The following is a 17,994-nucleotide window of genomic DNA, read 5'->3' as shown; positions in this document are numbered from 1 at the left end:
GTCCTTGCACGAGGACATCTGCCGTGACTATTCCACGACAGTTCCCCTAACAAAGCTTTCAATGAGGAATTTGCCGCACTCATGACCTCAAAGTTCAAGATGTCTTCCATGGGAGAGTTGATGTTCTTTCTCGGTTTCGAAGTAAAGCAAAGAAGAGAAGGAACCTTCATCAACCAAGCCAAATACACTCAAGACATGCTCAAGAGATTCAAGCTAAGTGATGTCAAGCCGGCGTCCACTCCAATGCCCACCAAGTGCCAACTTGACATCGATCCCAATGGTAAAGCGGTGCATCAAAAGGTATATCGCTCCATGATTGGTTCATTACTTTACCTTTGTGCATCTAGACCGGATATCATGTTGAGTGTGGTAATTTGTGCACGTTTTCAAGCCGCACCTAAGGAAAGCCACTTTGTGGCGGTCAAGCGAATCTTTCGATATTTGGCTCATACCCCAAACTTTGGCTTATGGTACCCAAGAGGAGCAAACTTCAAGCTTGTAGGGTATTCGGACTCCGATTGGGCGGGAGACAAAGTGGATAGGAAGTCCACTTCCGGAGGGTGCCAATTCCTTGGTTGCTCTTTGGTAAGTTGGTCTTCTAAAAAGCAAAGTTGTGTGTCTCTCTCGTCCACCGAAGCGGAGTATGTGGCGGCCGGGAGTTGTTGTGCAACACTCTTATGGATGAGGCAAACTTTAAAGGACTACGGTGTCATTTGTGACAAAGTGCCTTTTTGGTGTGACAATGAAAGTGCCATCAAGATTTCTCTCAACCCGGTGCAACACTTCAAGACGAAGCATATTGAGATTCGGTATCACTTCATCCGGGATCATATGAGGCGAGGGGAGATCGAGCTCAACTATGTCAACACTCATGATAACCTTGCAGATATTTTCACGAAGCCGTTGGATGAAGCAAAATTTCGCGAGTTAAGGCATGAGCTAAATATCATTGATTTGAGCAATGTTGCTTGAACACTTGCACTCCCCACCATACTCGACTTGTTATCTTGTTTAGGTGTAGGCATGGACATAGGGGGAGTGTTGTTCTCTTAATGAAATCTCCCTCCCCTTATTATGCATAAATTGATCAACTCTTTCACATTAGCCATTTTTTATGGTACTTGTGCTTCAAAGACGAGTTTTGGTCATGGGCCCAAGGATAATTCTTCGCGGTGCCATACCAATTGACTCAAACATAGGTGGCCTCGGCCACCGCCCTCTCTTGTAGAGGTGTGTGGTTCTTGTCCTCGTGCTGATGCTTTTGTTGCTTTGTGTTTGCTCTCTTTTCTTGCCGTTTGTTTCTCTTTTCTTTTGAGCTAAGCCTTTGTGTCTAGTCTTTGGACTATTGGCTGGGCGGTACTACCGCTTATGTTGACAAGCGGTACTACCGCCCACCCGAGCGGTACTACCACTGGGGGGCGGGATCAGGGGGTTATGTCGGGGCAGGGGGAGTTTTCTCCTCCCCCATACCCATTTGCACCACCCCTTCGTCCCTCTCCCTCTCTCCAGCGACTCCTCACCGCGGGAGGGCTCCGGCGAGCCGCCGTCTCCGGGCCATCCCTCTCCATTCCCTTCGGTGGAGTCGATCCCCACCTCGTCCTCTTGCCATGGATGCCGGTATTGCCCTCGTTCCTTCTCTCTTTTTGTCTAGTTCTCAGATCTAGCGTTTTTGGGGCAATAGTGGTTGCATCTCTAGATTTTTGGCTAAATGTCGGCTTGAGTAGTTTGGAGAAGGCGTCTAGACTATGTGGATTAAGTTTTGGTAGGATTATTTTTGAATTTGGCAGTCCGGTAGTGCCGGATCTGACCACGGCAGTAGGAACCGCCGGTTCCCCGTCTTGCGCGGTACTACCGCTCCCGCTGGGGCGGTACTGCCGCCTATGGCCAGCGGTACTACCGCTGCCTGCCAGATTCCATCATTCCCCTACCTCTGTTTGATCCATGTTGTTTTGTTTGGAGGCTTACGCTTTTTCTTTCGTGTTGGTTTTTCTGTTCGTGTGTTTGGTTCCAGGTGGTGAACGTCCTGAGGAGCAAGTCCGCCGTGTCAACCCCGGTCGTGCAACCTCAAAGCGCTACCGCACCTCTGAGTCAGTAGGTGCTTCCTCAAGTGCGGTCCTCCGCCTCAGCATCAGAAGAAACTTGCGAACAGGCCGAAGCCAAAGGGCAAGACTTTGACTGAGTTGTCTGCTAAGGAGTTCTGGGAAAGGCATCGCCGCAACCCCTATGCGGAAGACCAAGAACCCAATTTTGTCAACCGCCCGTTCTGGAACCGCTTTCAGTTTGCCATCTACTTTGATGTGATCAAGGCAAAGAAGAATCTCTTTGTTAGTGTTCGCTCCATCGACACGGATGCCATGGAGAAGGATCCTGAGTACTTTGGTGAAGCTCTTCAGGTGTGTACTCAGCTCGACATTCTCAGAATCATGCAGTTCAACAAGGACTTTGATGCAGATTTGGTGGCTCAGTTCTATGCTACTGTCCATCTTGGAACTAATGAAGAAAGGACTCTGACCTGGATGACAAATGGCAAGTTACTGTCTGTCAAGTGGAAGGCCTTCATGGAGTTACTTCATGTGGAAGATCGCGGGCTTGAGACTCCTGTCGGCTTTCGCCCTCACCGCAACGTCAACTCCACTCACAAGCAAGCTCTCTGGCCCTACTGCACTGTGAAGGTTCACCCTGTGACTAAGAAGGAAACCTATGAGTTGTCTACCTACCTGGACATCCTTCATCATGTCTTTCGAGAGACCCTCTTTCCTCGCATCGGGAATCTGGATATGGTCCAATCCTATCTCGTGGATATGCTTCTCTTCTGCCAGCATGAGAAGGAAGCAAACACTGGCAAGTCCTTGGACATTTCTCATGTTATGTGGTCTGAACTTCTCACTGCCATTTCTGAGCGCAAGTGCCCGATCTATGGTCCATTTATCATGTTGCTCATTGAGAAGGCCTGGGCACGTGTCCATCCCCAGGTGATGCTGGAAACTAGAGAATTGGTCTCTCATGAGATCAAGCGTTTGAGGAAGAAGGACAGTTGGGGCGTCCCAGCCCCTAAATCCGGGGGGCCATCTACTGTTGTTGAGATGGAGACCGAGGATGGGACTGAGGCCGATGATGACGATGAGGATTATGAGCCTTCTGGGACAGAGCCCTCTTGGGCAAAGAAGATCAAGCGCAAGATGAAGAAGCTCTTCTGCATGGAGTCTCGTGGTCAGTACATGACTCATGTGGCTGAGAAGAAGGCCAGGGGCGTCACAAGGAGCTCATGCGTCAGCTAGGTGCGACCGTTGTTAGTGGGTCTGAGGGCCAGATCACTGAGGAAGAGGAGTGGATTCAGCAGCATTGTCCGTGGACCGATCCTGACACCGAGCAGTTTCCGACTGAGGATGGCGGTGCAGATGACCCTGCTGGGATGTGATGAGAGAGCTCCTCAGTTTGCCTTCACCTGGAGCCGTAGCGTCGCTCTTTACCCTTTTGGTGTCTCGATGCCAAAGGGGGAGAGAGCTTAGGGATTTGCTTTATGGTATGCTTTATGGTGTCGTCGTTTTCTGTGTTGTGTCATTGTGTTTTCCCGCGATTTTCCTTGTTTGGTTGTGTGCCAGTGAGACCTAAGTTCCAGATATATAGTGTAATACATATGCTACCTTATCTTTATCTATGTCTTTCTAGTACTTTGGTATCTTATGAGTTGCTTGTCTATCATGTTATATTACCTGCTCTCATGTATCCTATACTTAGGTTGTTGGACTATAAAATATAGGGGGAGTGTTGATCCTAATGTGTGTGTCCTACATTCCAAGGGCACTACCAACTAGGTGCACACATTCAGGGGGAGCCCGTCTATATTTTGTAGTTCTAAGTTTCTTTACTTTCATGATATATCCTTGTGCAAATCCCTGGTTGTCATCAATCCACCAAAAAGGGGGAGATTGTTAAGGCATATCTCTCTAGATGTAGTTTTGGTGATTGATGACAACATGTTTGCGGACTAATCGTGTGCTTTGAGCATTTTAGAGATTCATCATTTGGCACGAGACGATTTCTTTCCCCTCGGAGTGTCATTCAAGACGGTGTAGCTCTTTCGCTTCTTTTGGTGGATTAGTTTCCTAGGAGTCACCGTACTATCAAGAGGGGGTCCGCTTTGGTAAGGCTAGGGTGGAATCAACACGTACACATCCTCTTTACACCCTCTGAGCCTTTCCGCTTCATTGGAGTTTTCTTTCCTCTCTCTTTGGGCTGAGTCTGGTCCCAGCGGTAGTACCGCGGTACCCAGCGGTAGTACCGCTTAGGGGTCACAAGCGGCAGTACCGCTCCGCAGCGGTAGTACCGCTACGGTACCAGGCCCCTACCGCGTCGACTCGAGGGGTCTTTTTTCGTGTCGGATTGTGCGGTACTTCGCAGCGGCAGTAGAGCGGCAGTACCGCTCTTAAGCAGTAGTACTGTCCTACCACCACGGCAGTACCACCCATGTCCATATCTCCCCTGCCCTCCAATCTCCACGGTAGTACCGCCGTGGGAGCGGTAGTACCGCTGGTCTCAGCGGTAGTACCGCTGCCTTATGCGGTAGTACCGCCCTCGGCGGGGCTGTTGTGGGGGGTAACAGTTGGATTGTTCCCCCACTATATAAAGAGGTCTTCTTCCCCATAGTTGACTTACCTCTTCCCCCAAAAGCTCCATTGTTGCTCCAAGCTCCATTTTCGCCCGATCTCTCTCCCTAGCCAATCAAACTTGTTGATTTGCTCGGGATTGGTTGAGAAGGCCCCGATCTACACTTCCACCAAGAGAAATTTGATTCCCCCCACTTATCCCTAGCGGATCTTGTTACTCTTGGGTGTTTGAGCACCCTAGACGGTTGAGGTCACCGCGGAGCCATAGTCCATTGTGGTGAAGCTTTGTGGTGTCGTTGGGAGCCTCCAATTAGTTGTGGAGATTGCCCCAACCTTGTTTGTAAAGGTCCGGTTGCCGCCTTCAAGGGCACCAATAGTGGAATCACGGCATCTCGCATTGTGTGAGGGCGTGAGGAGAATACGGTGGCCCTAGTGGCTTCTTGGGGAGCATTGTGCCTCCACACCACTCCAACGGAGACGTACTTCCCCTCAAAAGGAAGAAACTTCGGTAACACATCCTCGTCTTCACCAGCTCCACTCTTGGTTATCTCGTCCCTTTACTTTCGCAAGCTTACTTGTGTTATATCTCTTGCTTGCTTGCGTGCTTGTTGTCATTGCATCATATAGGTTGCTCCCTTAGTTGCATATCTAGACAACCTACTTTGATGCAAAGTTTAATTTGGTAAAGAAAAGCTAAAAATTGTTAGTTGCCTATTCACCCCCCCCCCCTCTAGTCAACTATATCGATCCTTTCACTGTGGTTGCAAGCCGAGTAACTGCTGAAAAGAAGTAGCATCTGCCTGCGGTAGTTGAGGCAGGCCGTGATGCAATACTTGCAAATTATAATTCTGTGGTTGTGGCACTGGTGTCATAGTCTGAGGAAGTAGATGCAATTTGTAGTTTTCTGCCTGTGGTTGCGGAGGCATAGCACGCGGCAATACTTGCAAATTGGAGTTTGTAGCTTGTGGTTGCGGAGGCATAGTGCGCGGAAATACTTGCGAATTGTAGTTCGCAGCTTGTGGGTTTGGAGGCATAGCGTGCGACAATACTTGCGAATTGTAGTTCGCAGCATGTGGTAGTGGAGGCATAGCGTGCGACGATACTTGCAAACTGTAGTTCGTAGCATGTGGTACTAGAGGCCTGGCACTCTGCAGTACTTGCAAGTTGGAGTACTGATTTGACATGGTGAAGCTAGGATTTGCTTCAGTTGAGGCAGAAGCACAATCACCATTCCTATTCTTGCATGTTGTTGCTTGACCTATTTGGAAAAGAAACTGTTAGATCTATTTGAATAACATGAGCAGATAATTATGTAGCCATTTCTTGAGCTGTACCATACCTTTCTTCTGTGTATTCTTTTTGTTTAGTTCCAATCCAGATTTAATCCTCTTACTGCTATTTTCTTTTTCTTTTCTCCTTATTCCTTTTGCTTGGACAACGTTCTCATTGTTGCATTCAACTGGCTGGTTCTCTGCTTGTTTCTCAGCTTGTTCATGATTTGATGGTATATCTTTCGACTGGTTGCTTCCATGTAAAATCTGGTCCACCTTTTCCATTAGTTCTATTGACATACTTTGCAGTAGTGCATATGCCTCTTTGTTTGCTGCTGCTTTGCTCGAAATGTTGTTGTAAGTGCGACATAGTGATCCATACTGCCTAGCTAGCACAACTCTAACATCTTCATCATCAGCGCACTTTTGAATTGCATATGATGGCCCTGATTTTGCTTGCCTTGTCCATCTTTTCAAGATATATTCAGGTGCCAACTCCTTAATATTGTTGTGGTCCAACACCTTCAATGCATGACGACACAAGACCCCAATAAATTCAAACTTTTTGCATGAGCAGGAAACTTTTGATCCATCGTGATCAAATTTCACTGTATGACTATTTTGGCTAGCTGAATGGCTAACCTTGAATTCAGAAATAGAGGCAGTACGACCACTTTCATACACACAATATCCCATTACCATGTCAAATTTTTATTTAAATATCTCGAACATAGCAGGTGTATATACTTTGGAAGTTTGAATCAACATCTGCACATGTGGCACTTTTGGTGATGTTTGACTCGCATAGAAATCACTTTCCACTTCAGCATACCTTCTATCATCCACGGCCCTCTCATAGTGCTTGAATAAATCTAATAAATCAAGCCGAACATGCAAGTATCGCTTCAATAGTGCATTCATACTCTCGCTTCTTTGCGTAGATTTCATATCCGCACAAAAGGTCTGTCGACCATAAACCAAAGCCCACTTCTCCTTGTTTTGGAATAATCTATGTAGCCAGTCATTGTCTTCCAAATTATATTTCACTAGCATATCATTCCAACCTGCTAAGAAATCATCAACTTCTTCAAAATCATAAACACACTTACCAAAATCTTTCTTAAATGTCTTGGAACCTTGGAAAACATGACTCAAATGTTTTGCAGCATTCTGATACATGTGCCACACACATAGACGATGTATTGAATTGGTAAAAACCTTGTCAATGGCACTAATAATGGAAGGACATTGGTCGGTCAATATTGTTTTTGGTTCTTTTCCTGACATAGCCCTTTTGAATGTTTCAAATAACCATTCAAACGTATCAGCTGCTTCATCGTACAATAATGCAGCTCCAAAAACCACTGTTTGTTTATGATGGTTGACACCAACAAAAGGGGCAAATGGTCGTCCATAACTATTTGTCTTAAAGGTTGTGTCAAAGCATACCACATCACCAAAGTAGTGATAATCTAATATTGATCTTGCATCTGCCCAGAATATATTGGTCATCATATCCTCTTCATCTACTTGTATTGCATAAAAAAGGAAGGATTTTCCATTTGCTTCTCTTGTAGGTATTGAAGAATGGCACCTGTATCTCCTTCTTGGATTTATTGCATACGCTTTGATCGGAGATAATTTTTATAATCTTTGTGACCGAAGCAAAGACTTTGTCGGCCCCCTGCTTGCCTACTCATCACTTCATGACCAGATTTAGGTCTAATACCCGAATCATTCAATATGTCAATCTGGGCCTTCTGAGCTTCTGTAATTCTTCTTTGGGATCGCAGTAGATGGGATTTGCTTGGAGTTACGAGTTCATGATTATGGGCATCCTCCAAGCTGCTTACAACATATTTTCCGTTAGCACTTATTTTGATGGTCATCTCTGCCAGACAGCCAACTCTTGTATCTGCTCGCTTCCGCTGGCATTGTTCCTTGCTCTTGTCCTTGAAACTTGCCTTTGAGCATACAAATTTCTTCGTTCGAATAACATTCGTTGAGGATTTATCATGCCAAAATTCCTGACACTGAAACCTACATGTCCTGCATATGCATTATAAAACTCATATGCTATATCTTCATTCTCAAATTCCATTCCTATCTCTGGTTTCAACCTTTTGCTGTAATAATCATCTGTGTTTCGACCTGCCTCTCCCACATTCGTGGTCTCATGATCTACACAACATAAAAATGTCATATACTAATTAGTTCATGGACGACACAGTTTTGTTAAAACAAAACACGATATTCAGAGTCCTGTTGGAGCGAAACCTGAACAACACTTGAAGATGGGACAACATATTTTGCCAAATATCACACTGTATTCATAGGAGCATTAGCAAAACATTGTCCTTTTTCTTAGATACAATAATCTCTATCATTACAATTGCAAAGAAGACACAAGAAACAGACCTATGAAAGATGAAGTACGTGGAGCTAAGTCTCAAGGATTAATTTGCATGTCATAGATTAAGCTCTTCCTTTATTTTTGTTTAATCTTGTCTCCTCCATATGATGAGAGTGTTGATAATTTGCAGATTCAAGACACAACAACAAACCTATGGATGAAGTCGCAGGAGCTCCTTCCATGCCGAAGAACACCGTAGATGCTGGTCCACGTGAGAGGACAATTCTCTATCGATCCTGATCTATTCCTGTGTGATCCACAATGGAGTAGATAGATAGGAGAAAGGATGTTGGAGATTTTGGCGGCAATCTGTTGATACGCGCGAGAAAGAAAGGCAGTTTTACTGATTTTCTGTAATTAGAGAGATACGGGCTGGTTGTTTTAGTGATGGGGTCCACCAGGCCACGTGTTGGCCGCTCGTTGGCCCTGCACGATAGTGTTTGCAGGGATCCCAGCAGGAGAGCCGAACCCCCAACCCTTCGACCTTTGAGGGGGGAATCTCATCATGTTTGCGCCAGTTATTTTGCCTCTAATCATTTCTAAGAAAAAATGTCTTATAGATTTGCCATCTCTATCTCTACTTTATGTACTCCTTTCGAATCCATAATAAGTGTCGCAACTTTAGTTCAAAACAAAAACGCTTATTTTAGATCGAAAGTACATAACAATATAGGGCATTTTTAACCCACTCTCAAAATGCACATATACATCCGGATGTAGACAATCAAATATGATACCATCGATCCGTGGACCAATCCGGATGTCCGAATTCCCTCAAACCGAAAGCAAACCGAAAGCCGAGTTTTAGCAAAAATGTTATTATTATTAGCTTTTTTAGGAAATTATTATTAGGTTTTCTTTGGGGAGATGGAGATAGATGATTCGACAAAGACCTGCCAGGACGAAGTGTCACATGAGATTAGGCACGTCATGTGTCGGGTACACATGAATCTGTTTAAAAAAATGCATTTTAAGTGTGTTTTAAAATGTTAAAAGTTTCAAAACGAGATTTCAAGTGCGCCACCAAATTTTGCAAAAAGATGTCTTTTTATTTTTGATTTCGAAAAAAGGTAAATTCCGTGTGAATATCCATTTCTGAGCCCATGCTCATATGAACTCTATGAACAATGGCATCAATAAAATACAAAAAAAACATGGTAAACGAGCTAGTCAAGTAGAGGCATACTAGTGACACTCTGTTTGTCTATGTATTCGCACATGTATCAAGTTTCCGGTTAATACAATTCTAGCATGAATAATAAACATTTAATGAAATAAGGAAATAAATAATAACTTTATTATTGCCTCTAGGGCATATTTCCTTCAAAAAAGAAGACTCTACACGGATCGATAATGATGAATTACTTGCGGCACAAGTGGTAATAGGTCTTTGCGTCCCGCACGCATCGATCCTGCAGGCAAAGGGATATTTAAGGTTTGCACATATCCCAGCAAACAGCCGGTGCTTCTCGACCCGAACGATTAGCTTTCGTTCTAAAAGCGGCCAGCTGCATCGACCTCTTGGTGCGCGGTTTAAACCTGCAGCTGCTGATGTTGGCGCACTTCACGCTATCCGTGCTGATCGGCTACGTCGCTGGCTGGCTCGGCCACCGGGCGTGCATCGGTTACAAGCGGGAGAAGCAGGAGGAGGCGGACAAGATCAAGAGCGAGGTGAATTCAAAGATGTCGGGCCGAGAAAGGAGCCGCGATGACACCGAGCTCGCTGCGGTGGTACGTAGCCTCCGTTAACAAGGTGGCCGCATCCTAGTTACATTGTGGAGATGCATCGAGTCGTTCTCAGATCTGTCCCCGTATTAGGGCCATGAAATTTACCGTGTTTCTTAGCTTTATAACTGTACTAGCTCAAGTTGTTGCGGAATGCCGGGATTTATTAAAGATATTGATGTGTTATTTGTTGAAGTCGCTATATACACATTGATGCGTTAGTTATTTCTTTTTTCGTTGTTCGGGAACTTCGTGCTTCATTTCTTCGTATAACACTGATTAACCAGAACAAAGGCAATCTGTTGTCGTTTCATCTCGTCACCCCTCACACCCATCTAACGATACCTCCACCAATCGATCCCACCCCACCAATTTTTTTCTCTCCTGCAAAACCGGTGGACATAAAACCAGGGAGAAAAACACCACAAAAAGACCCACGCTTTCCTAATATACCCCTCACCACGCTTTCATAATGTATCTATCTAATCTAATCAATCTATATTTAAAACAGATCTTTCCCTGGCCACGCTTTCCTCCATTGTTTGGGCGTAGGGCTGCACACGAGTCGAGTTCGAGCGAGTTGGCCTAGGTCCAACTCAACTCATAATAAAATTTGAGCGAGCTCAAAATGTGTGAAGCTCAAGTTCAAGTGGCAGAAAGTGTCTCGTCCTCAGCTTGTAACGATCTCGAGTCGATCTCGAGCTAGTTTCGAGTTAAATAAGATGATTTTTAAAATCATTTTAAGGCAAAATTTTAAAGCAAGATAGGCCACAACACAACATAAAAATCACTATAAATTCGACTTACTCTTTCTCAAGTGAAGACTAGTATTTAATAACAAGAGATCTCTGATAAAGGGGACCAAGGTGCGCCATCTCTCCAACTTTGACCAAAATAACAAGATATTGAACACACGGTTGGCCACGTGATGAGAATAAATTTTCTCCATGCTTAATTTCCATGTTTGCTAGTAGGTAAAGTGCAGAAAAAAATCATACAAAACATATATGGAAATGAATGATCCTAATTCTTGGCAATAGATATGAAGGTTATGTAATATACTTATATGATAATCGAGCTATCGAGCTAAAATTGAGCGAGCCAATGTTGGCTCAAGATCGGCTCGTTTCTCGATCAAGCTACATAAAGTGTTAATACTCAGTGCTACCTCTTGAGCATGCGTTGGTTTTCCCTTGAAGAGGAAAGGGTGATGCAGCAAAGTAGCGTAAGTATTTTCCTCAATTTTTGAGAACCAAGGTATCAATCCAGTAGGAGACTACACGCAAGTCCCTAGTACCTGCCCAAACAATCAAGAACCTTGCAACCAACGCGATAAAAGAGGTTGTCAATCCCTTCACGGGCACTTGCAAAAGTGAGATCTGATAAAGATAATAAGATAAATATTTTTGTTGTATAGATTGGAAAGTAAAGATTGCAAAATAAACAACGATATAAATAACTAGTTGATAGGAAAATAATATGATGGAAAATAGACCCGGGGGCCATAGGTTTCACTAGTGGCTTCTCTCAAGATAGCATATTCTACGGTGGGTGAACAAATTACTGTCGAGCAATTGATAGAAAAGCGCATAGTTATGAGAATATCTAGGCATGATCATGAACATAGGCATCACGTCCGTGACAAGTAGACCGAAAAGATTCTGCATCTACTACTATTACTCCACATATCGACCGCTATCCAGCATGCATCTAGAGTATTATGTTCATAAGAACAGAGTAACGCATTAGGCAAGATGACATGATGTAGAGGGATAAACTGAGGCAATATGATATAAACCCCATCTTTTTATCCTCGATGGCAACAATACAATACGTGCCTTGCTGCCCCTGCTGCCACTGGGAAAGGACACCGCAAGATTGAACCCAAAGCTAAGCACTTCTCCCATTGCAAGAAAGATCAATCTAGTAGGTCAAACCAAATTGATAATTCGAAGAGACTTGCGAAGATATTAAATCATGCATATAAGAATTCAAAGAAGAATCAAATATTGTTCATAGATAATCTTGATCATAAACCCACAATTCATCGGATCTCGACAAACACACCGCAAAAAGAATTACATCGAATAGATCTCCAAGAGAATCGAGAACTTTGTATTGAGATCCAAAGAGAGAGAAGAAGCCATCTAGCTAATAACTATGGACCCGAAGGTCTGTGGTAAACTACTCACACATCATCGGAGAGGCTATGATGTTGATGTAGAAGCCCTCCATGATCGATTCCCCCTCCGACAGAGCGCCGGAAAAGGCCCCAAGATGGGATCTCATGGGTAGATAAGGTTGCGGCAGTGAAAATAGGGTTACGTGGTGCTCCCGGATGTTTTCAGTGTATATGAGTATATATAGGCGAGAGAAGTAGGCCGGTGGAGCCACGAGGGGCCCACAAGGGTGGGGGCGCGCCTACCCCCTGGGCGCGCCCTCCTACCTCGTGGCCGCCTCGTTGCTTCCTTGACGTCCACTTCAAATCTCCTGGATTGCGTTTGTTCCAAAAACGATCCTCGCGAGGGTTTCATTCCGTTTGGATTCCGTTTAATATTCCTTTTCTGCGGAACACTGAAATAGGCAAAAAAACAACAACAATTTGCATTGGGCCTTCGGTTAATAGGTTAGTCCCAAAAATAATATAAAAGTGCATAATAAAGCCTATTAAACATCCAAAATAGATAATATAATAGCATGAAACAATCAAAAATTATAGATACGTTAGAGACATATCACTCAGCTAATTTCTTTTCGAGTCGAGCTAAAATACGAGTCGATCTCGAGCGGCTCACGAGCCTCGAGCTTTTCTTGCAACCCTATTTAGGCGGGGAGAGGACAAAATCAATCAATCTATATTCAAAACAGATTTTTCCCTGGCTTGTCAATCAATCTATCTATCTAAAGTGATCTTATATGATTACTACAAATCAATCTCTACTCCTAAGTAGTAGAATGCACGTGCGTTAAGGTTCGCCTTGCCCGGGAGGACTTGATCTTCTTGATTCAGCAGATCAACGCATCCCACTATCTGAAAGAAAAGAAGGGCCACGGGCTTCTGAAATAGTCACATGTGGAGACAATATAAGAGGCTCACAATTGCATAATAATTGAAGTCCACTTCACTTGTAATGTAAAGTGATCACAAAATAGCAAATTAACAATGTATATGTATAAAGTGATGATCCAACTAAAAATCTATTACAAAGTATTGAGATCTACTTGATGCGCTTCAGAAATTCCTTCACAATATCAGGCAAGTTGTCTTTAGCTTCATTCGCACGATGTTTGAGCAAGTATATAAAAACTGCTTCCTCAACTCATACCCATCCTGCAAAAGCAATATATATATCTAGCACGAATACTTCACGTGGAAGGTTTAAAAACATGTGTAACGCACAATACACACCACACAAACCAGCTTCGCCAGGTCTTTACAGTTCCACAATAGCATAAAATGAAAGACAAAATAGCCTGGCAAATCCTTGCAATTTCCTAAATTGTTATTGCATTAAATATTGTGATAACAAAAATAAATGTTTATATTCTAAATTTATTACCCATCTACGCTCGTTGGAATGCCATTAACAAATAAACGTTGCCATTTGGATATATCAAAATTTCATCCTGGTTGCTTTATTTCGAGTGCTTCTTTGAATTCCCTTGCAAAACTTTTTAATTTCACTAAGTACCTCAGAATTTTCATCTCTGACGATTGTGTTGTATGAATAGGGTCCAGAATAGATACACGACGTGCCTCTTTGTCGATGACGTACAAGATGTATCGACCGATGGATTCATATGGAAGATAAATCTATAAGTGGTAGCTATTACAGACAACATAAACCATGATAAACAATAGACAAAAGACCTTACTTACCATGTTGCTCGATGAGATGTTGTTGTCTATCCCAAGCCAGCTATCAAACAAAGTTGCCAATTTCTGAATAGTTTCCTTATCGCAGAACTTTTGATCTCGTGTTGAATCCAGCATCATGGACTGAGTAAAAAACTATTTAGAAACATGTTGATACTAATGATATTGAATGAAGAATTTTGATAATTTACACAAAATTGTAAATCCATGTAGTGTATAGGAGGGTCTGCGAACAATACTCCCTCGTCACATGCCAGTATATGCACGACAATGTTGAAACAATCATTGTCCATAGACTGCTCCATGTTAAGTATGCCCTGAAGTTTTTTGAGACTTAAGACCATTGGACGAGGTGTCGAGCTTCGGACCCATTCCTTCCTGAAAATTGGGTGGTAAGAATAAAAATAATGTATACTGGCACATTACATATTGATAAATGATACTTACTCCAAACACTTGCATCATCGATCGACATGATGTAGTTGCGGTGGCCAGGAAGTAATTCACATTGATCCGTGTGCATGATGGGGATTGGGCTAGGATGTTTGTCTTTGACTCCATCAGGTGGATTATCCATGAGCTCGAGATCAGAATTAGATAAAATTTCTTACGGGGTACATCCGGTTCCGCTCATGACCACGTGATCATCCTTATAGTTTGGCAGGCCTAAGAGTTGTGGTGTAGTATTCAAGTTTCCTATGTCCATATGGAATTGAAGAAATTGAATTAGAGAGCGATATAGCAATGTAGCTCTTTCACCATTGTACAGAAAAATATAGTTGTTTCACAAATCCAAGCCTATTGTCTTTTTATGTGCAAGAAGTTAAGCAATTTACAATCAGTAAGTGAATCTAGGTAGCAAATGGGTAAACGGTTAGGATCTTGCAAGAACAAAAAACTACGTCAGTAAAGCTTATACATACACAACTGCAGATCTTCTCCTACTATTCTCCTTATATACAAAAATAATTCGTAACATATCAGACTCTCCAAAATTTCAGAGATATCGTTAAGATAAATTGATGTTCTTCAATGCCAACGCTACTTCTGCTTAGCCTGAAACATATTACGGTTACGTTGTAATAACCATAAAATCAAGTTGTGATGGGTTAAATCTAGCAAATACTTTGGGATTTAATAGAACTGAAGCATAATCTGATTTCTTGAGTGTTGTTAACAATTGCCAGGGACAAGCACAGTGGTGGGATGCAACAACGGCAATCTTTGCAGGATGTATTGATACGGCAACATCGAAAGGAAGATCATCTTTTCACACTGTTTTCGTTATGCTAATTCAGTAGCTCATGAGCTAGCAAAGTTTAGTTTTTATAATAAATGTAATGAAAATTGGACTGATGAACCCCCATGGTTTCTGATCAGCCAATTAGTGAACGATGTAATTCTTGTTTGAGTTAATAAAGCTAGCCATTATGACCTTTCCCTCCAAAAAAGTTGTGTGTTCACTTTACCATTCCTACTGTACTGTAACTTGCACACATACACAAGTGCAGATCTTCTCCTACTATTCTCCTTATATACAACAATAATTCGTAACACATCAGACTCTCCAAAATTTCAGAGATATCTTAAAGATAAACTGATGTTCTTCATGGCCAACGCTGCTTCTGCTTAGCCTAAAACATAGTACAGTGACATTCTAAGAACCATAGAATCAATAGAATCAAGTTGTGTGTTCACTTTACCTGTCCTACTGTACTGTACCTTGTTGAGGAAATAAATAACCCCCCATTGGGACGCATATCTGTAGCTCATATTACTTCCAGTGTCCATTGAAGGATATCAAGCGTTGTGGTCCAGTGACTGACTATAAGAACTTGGTGACCCTTATTTGCTGAAGAAGGTTCAAGCTCTAGGGCCTGTACACAAAATAGAAATTAAGGTAAAGCATAAATTGTTAACAGAATACATTTCAGTTCAAACGTGCGTCGACAGTAGACATTTTAGTAAAATAAAAACAGTCTATGTGTTTTACTGTTGTTCTTCTTTGTTAGATTAAAGGGGGGGGATACAACACCTGACATATTGCTGATCCAAAGACATGCTCGTCTTTTATGGCAGCCTTTGTACCAATATCATAATATGTAATAAATAGCTGGAGGGAAAATTGAGATATATAAGTGCGCCCCACTAAAAAGGACTAACAAGCTAATTTTGGACATAACATAAGGGATGTGTTTCGACAAAAGACCATGCTTTGTCAACCATTGGCAAATAACAAGAAATGCACACTATGAATTTGCTGCCGCACTTATGTGTTTCAACAACAAACCAAGCTTTGTCCAGTATACATTAGCAAATAACAAGAAATGCACATTATGCGCAGCGCGCAGAATAGCATAAAAAGCTAACAAGCAGGATAAGGAAAATCAGATAACAAAGTTCACAGTAGGCAAAGTCAATAGGAGGTGACACACCTGATTAGGACGTAGATAGAGAAAAATAACAATTGTTGATGGATAGTGAGATCACTGTAGTTTTTAGCTCTTGGATTGCTCCTGCAGATTATATCAAACTTGAGTGAAATCAAGCTTAATCAATTAGAAGTGCCTAACTGAACTAACTTCCGATAAAAAAACATCAGAAATTCAATGATGTAAGTATTCTTATTTTTCACGCAATAACCTAAAAAAAGAATTATGTTTATTTGTACTGAGTTTGAGCATGCTTAAACACATAGAAAGTAAATAGCAGATTATATTGTCCGAAACTGATCTTGCTGGAGAGGATTATATTAGCAGCAACTGCTTAGTTCTAACAAAATACGGTTCGTCTATTTACTTAGATAGTGGTCCACTTATTCACCTTCAATGTTTTGGCGTGATGGTGTTGATTCCCTTTCCACCCAGCTCGTAATCTCAGCAGGGCTTGGAATTTCTAATTTGTTGGTGCTTGAAGGGCAACCATCGGCTACGAGAAAGTCTCCGTCCAACATGGACACCCTGCCATTACATACAAGTTAATTAAAGCATCTAATTAATTGACAGATTCTTGCTCATGGTCAACGACTAACAATCAAACTAAGAATGCATGGCGCTTAATTCTCACTAACTAAGAATTCGTACAATTCAGTGAATTTTAAGTTAATCAAAGAATCGAACTAATTAATTACCAGCATATGGATGCAGAGGCAGTTGGTTGTGGCGCCTTGGACATCTGGACCCCGAGGCAGGCGAGGTTGCAGTAGGCCCTCCGACCGTCAATCACCGGGTACGGGCCCAAGCACGCCCTAATGGCAGCCTCCGCCTCCTGGAACGTAACATGCCAAGCATCAACTAATGGGGTTGAATTAAGCAAGAATATTAACTACGGGGAGATCAAGCGATGATGAGGGGAGGAGAGAATTGTTTGGGCGGTACTCATGAATCCGCCGCCCTTGGATCTTCCAGTGCCCTTGTCTGCGATGACAGCCTCGAGGATCTCGCCGAAGTGCGAGGTGGCCGCACACGCCCTCCTTGCTCGAGCTCTTTCACGCCAGACCATGTAGAAAGGGAACCGTTCTCTTCGTAGCAGCAAGGATGTGAGGGATCGAGAGATGGAGAAGACAAGGGATCGAGACATCGAGGGATGCAGAAGACTCGAGGGATCAAGGGATGGTTCAAGCCTATCAGGCCGGCTCCTCGGCGTCGGATGTGACGGCGTCGGCCAGGCCAGGGGCACAGAGGAGTCGCCGGAATCGAAGGAATGAGGTCAAGGTCGGACGAGGAGAGGACGGCGGCGCGAGGACGAGATGAGGGCACGCGTCGGGAGGATCACGTCCAGGTTCGCGAGGAGGGCAGGGTCGAAGGGATTGCGTTAGCAGGAGAGGTAAGAATCGATGCGTTAGGAAAGTTAGGATTTTGAATTAATTCCTTGAAAATGTGGTTTTATTGATTGTAGCGTCATATCAGTACCTGTCCGTTTATGATGTGTCTGGTTAGGAAAGTTTGCAAATGTTAATAAAGATTTTATTGAAATAGTGAAAAAATCAATGTGAAAATATGATTATGGAAGGTGAGACGAAACTAAACCGGACGGAAATAAGCCAGACGAAAATAAACTATAATTTGGGATGTTATACATTAGATCATCATTGCATATCAT

General features: G+C 43.0%; 1 protein-coding gene and 1 long non-coding RNA gene across 4 annotated transcripts; both read right to left on the bottom strand.

The window, feature by feature from the left end:
• Positions 1–5,359: 5,359 nt before the first annotated feature.
• LOC141041019 (protein FAR1-RELATED SEQUENCE 5-like) lies at positions 5,360–7,390 on the bottom strand. Its single transcript, XM_073507131.1, has 4 exons — positions 6,599–7,390; positions 5,947–6,553; positions 5,765–5,865; positions 5,360–5,407 (listed from the first exon to the last, which is right to left on the bottom strand). The coding sequence occupies exons 1-4, from the start codon at positions 7,388–7,390 to the stop codon at positions 5,360–5,362; spliced, it is 1,548 nt and encodes a 515-aa protein (XP_073363232.1).
• A 5,719-nt stretch (positions 7,391–13,109) lies between these two features.
• LOC109771498 (uncharacterized) lies at positions 13,110–17,694 on the bottom strand. Of its 3 annotated transcripts, XR_012202706.1 has the most exons (10): positions 17,271–17,679; positions 17,024–17,160; positions 16,717–16,853; positions 16,329–16,409; positions 15,929–16,006; positions 15,597–15,770; positions 14,341–14,589; positions 14,133–14,271; positions 13,897–14,016; positions 13,110–13,347 (listed from the first exon to the last, which is right to left on the bottom strand). It is a non-coding gene; the product is annotated as an uncharacterized lncRNA (long non-coding RNA). The 3 variants fall into 3 exon arrangements; XR_012202704.1 differs by lacking the exon at positions 15,929–16,006 and having other exon boundaries at positions 17,271–17,694; XR_012202705.1 differs by lacking the exons at positions 13,110–13,347; positions 15,929–16,006 and having other exon boundaries at positions 13,976–14,016; positions 14,085–14,271; positions 17,271–17,694.
• Between the last annotated feature and the right edge of the window lie 300 nt (positions 17,695–17,994).

Source organism: Aegilops tauschii, chromosome 2 (genome assembly GCF_002575655.3).
Source record: "Aegilops tauschii subsp. strangulata cultivar AL8/78 chromosome 2, Aet v6.0, whole genome shotgun sequence".
NCBI lineage: Eukaryota > Viridiplantae > Streptophyta > Magnoliopsida > Poales > Poaceae > Aegilops > Aegilops tauschii.
This window is presented reverse-complemented; position numbering and strand designations above follow the sequence as displayed.